General features: G+C 40.5%; 1 protein-coding gene across 4 annotated transcripts in view; it reads right to left on the bottom strand.

Annotated features, from left to right (window-relative positions):
* The window catches only part of LOC109473855 (alpha-N-acetylgalactosaminide alpha-2,6-sialyltransferase 2-like), a 22,060-nt gene that overhangs the window by 12,856 nt on the left and 5,669 nt on the right, over nucleotides 1-3,535 (bottom strand). For 2 of the 4 annotated variants that reach the window (XM_019773968.1, XM_019773986.1), the window contains exon 6: nucleotides 1,403-1,512. The exons of the other annotated variants lie outside the window; for them this stretch is intronic. In XM_019773968.1, coding sequence (XP_019629527.1) covers nucleotides 1,403-1,512 — 110 coding nt within the window. The remainder of the gene's footprint in view (nucleotides 1-1,402; nucleotides 1,513-3,535) is intronic. 4 annotated transcript variants of the gene reach the window in all.

Here is a 3,535-nt window from a genome sequence, read left to right as displayed (position 1 = left end):
TCTACCAAACACCAGGTGTATTTTGTGACATGAGGCCTGTTTGGTTTCTAAAATAAAGACACTTAAATTTAACTACTATATAAATCATAAACAGGAAGTTAAGAAGGGGTTACAACAGGGGGAAGAAAAACAGAGACTCGCATCAGAACACAGACGCTTTAAGCGTAAAGCAAAAAAAATAAGCACATGATGTAGAAGATGATTCTTCTTCATGGTCCTACGAGACCGATGAAATGCCTACTACTAAATCATGGTTCACGGTGTGGTTCAAGGGACCGAGGCTTCATGTCTCTATGTACACTCAGGAAAATACTCCCAAGACTCGGGTAGAACATACATATATGTCCAAAAGTTCCCTACACTGTGCGATCATTGGTACATCCGTTCTGACTTCCGGGGCAGTGTCGGAGTCGCGTGGCAATGTGGAAATAAACGAAACTGGAAGCTTTGAAAGCTTTCATTTTATTTAACATAGGCCTGGAAAACTTTTTTCGGGTTTCTGATCGCTGGCATTTAAACCAAATTACCTGAAATTTGGTATAAGGGTGACTCGTTTTTACTTACACAGACATTTATTTGACCACAGAACGTCATTTGCGCTTTTCGCATATACCACTATTAAAATGGTAGAATTTTGGACTTCTTGGCAATTTTCTGATCAAAAATATGTATTTTGGGCTTCTGTGCCCTAGCGCTTGCCTTTATTCATGCTTTTATTGTGTGTCCTAAATATATTAATGTACGCAATGCGCTATACACTAGACTATCAGATTCTTTCCCAGCATTCACCACAATGAACTTGGAAAGAAAATTTAAATACATATTGACTTGTGACAACCCCTACATGCTATACATAAGAACATATAGTATTCCTTCAACGATTGTATAAGTTGATACCTATCTCATACTAGCCACCCACTTTTGTATTAGATTAGCTTTATGAAAATGTAGTTGACATGTACTTGCTTAAGTTAGTAGATGCCATACTTTGTACACTTTCCAATTGTTGCGCAATAAAGTTATATATTTTATCCCTGGAGACCAGACCAAAACCCCAGGCCCAAAACGTATGTTTTTTTGGTCTTATTCCCTGAAATTTGGTATGGAGATGTATAGGGAATATACAGACAGGACATTTGGTATGCCCGCCCTTAAACATTCCCACAGAACTTTATTCATGCTATATTGGCAGACCCTGTGTACTTTAAATGATGTATTTTGGGGAAGAGGTTGGGAAGAAAAGTCCATTTTGCACGGGGGTGTTTATGGAAGAGTCCATTGTTGCAGGGAGTAAATTCAGAATGTTCATTTTTTGGAGTGGGGTCCATCTGTAGTCATTTTTTCTTATTAGTGTGATACAAATTTCAGGACGTTATGATATAAAAGGAATGCACATGCATACTCGTGCGCCTTGCTTCTGTCTCTTCCTGACTTTACTGGCTTCCAACTGATGGCGGCGTCAAAGTACACGTAGTCTCTTCTACCATGGGAAATGGAGGTATACACCGTGTCCTGAAGACGTGGAGAAATGTTGAGATGTATCAGTAGATTCATGCCCGTAGTCAGGATTTTGAATGGGGGGGTTCTTCCCACTGCTTGAGGGGACCTCGAGCGCCGTAAGCGCCGAAGGCGCGAGGTTCCTAGGGGGGTATGGGGGCATGCTCCCCCGGAAAATTTTGAAACATGAACCTTCTAAAATGGCATTTCGTGCATTTTTGAGAGGATTTCCAAGAAAATATCAGAGATAAATTTTTATTCAATGACAAAGGGAGCAGTTTTTCTACGATTTCAGTCCATCCTTTCAAGAAAAATCTTGGACCTTTACATAAAGAGTGGATCAAAAAGTGGACCTTTACATAAAAAGTGGACCAAAACGTGGACCTTTGAGCCTTGTAGGGGGGGGGGTTCTTCCGAACCCCCCCCTGTCTACGGGCACGAGATTCCCCGTGTTACTCATGTTCGCCACTTACAACTGTGATGCAGATGATTTTACAAACCTGTCAAATCTAAATACTTGGTAGAAAATTATACACATCATAATGATTTTGATAAACGATCCACCAATCTATTATAAACTGCCTAAGAAATGTAATAAGATAGTTTAATTTTGTAGTATTGTTGTATTACTGCCACACATTGTACCATGTACGATTGTCAAGCAATAAAGTTCATTCATTCATTCATGTAAAGAAGACAGCAAACCTCACTACCTAGTATTTTATAAGTTAATCAGACAGTAGCTGTATGTTCTATATTGCTTTACTTTACTTCTATGACCCTGTACATGCAATTAGCCTCCGGCATATGGTTGTGCAAATAGAGAATTATCGAAGAGATAAAAGGCAATTGCGGCTATTCCTTGCCTGGGGTGGATTAACGATTAAATATTGAGTCAACGGGTCCGCAATGTTTTAGATAAAATAGTAAAATAAAAACAGCTGTGCAATAGATTAAACCAATCACCACCTTGCTCTGTGGTGGGAGGCGGTCGCGGAAGCCACTTAGTCCTGCATGTGCCGCCGATTTCTTCATGCTGTTGACAGAATGGAAGTAAAAGGATGTTCTTTTCCCGACATCCTCTTCGAATCCCTCAGTAATGGCGGCGTTCACTCTAATGTGCCAATGACAGTGTGTTACGCCGAAAGGCGGTTATACCGGCTATACAGATACAGATACAGACAGGAGGTCACCAGTACATGCACGGCAAAATATGACACGTGGCGAATTTAATCTTGTATTGAGCTCGATCACCAGTTTCCCATCCCCAGAATGCAATGCGAAAATAGGGGGGTAACCCTCATTTGCATAGGACAGGAAGGCATCGGAATGATCCTGTTGACGTTAAACAGCTTGTTTTTCCACTGTGTTTTGAGGTGTTGGGGCATTTTATGCTCAACATTAATTGAATTACTATGGGCCGAATCTGACAACAAATAGAGAATGAAGTTTTTTGTGTTCTTTTTAACGTGGAACATGGCTGTAACGTTACAGCATCAGTATAGCGTTACCACTATAACGTTACAAACCACATATTCCAAAAAAGTCATTCTCTATTTGTTTTCAGATTCAACCCATAGTATTTAATTGTTGAGCATAAAATGCCCCAACTCCTCAAAACACATTGAAAAGCAAGCTGTTTAACGTCAACAGGATCATTCCGATGCCTTCAAGTCCTATGCAAATGAGGGTTACCCCCCTATTTTCGCATTGCATTCTGGGGATGGGAAACTGGTGAATGTATGTAAATGTTTGTATATGTACAGTCGCGTATCAAATACAAACATGAGAAAAACATAATTTTTTTTATTCCAACATGTAATCACCAGACGTGGTGACGGCACACTCAAGTTTTTTCAACTTATATTAATGCCGCCACCAACACAGGGGACAAATACATGACAGGACAATACTCATTTTCACCTGAGCGAAGTTAGGAAAGTCGTGTAAAGTGCCTTTTCCAAGGGCACAAGATCGGTGGCATGTAAGGACTCGAACCCGGGACCTCTAGGTTCCGAGTCGCGCACTCTGCCGCTAC

This window comes from Branchiostoma belcheri, unplaced genomic scaffold (assembly GCF_001625305.1).
Source record: "Branchiostoma belcheri isolate BF01 breed outbred unplaced genomic scaffold, Haploidv18h27 scaffold100, whole genome shotgun sequence".
In the NCBI taxonomy this organism is placed as follows: Eukaryota; Metazoa; Chordata; class Leptocardii; order Amphioxiformes; family Branchiostomatidae; genus Branchiostoma; species Branchiostoma belcheri.
This window is presented reverse-complemented; position numbering and strand designations above follow the sequence as displayed.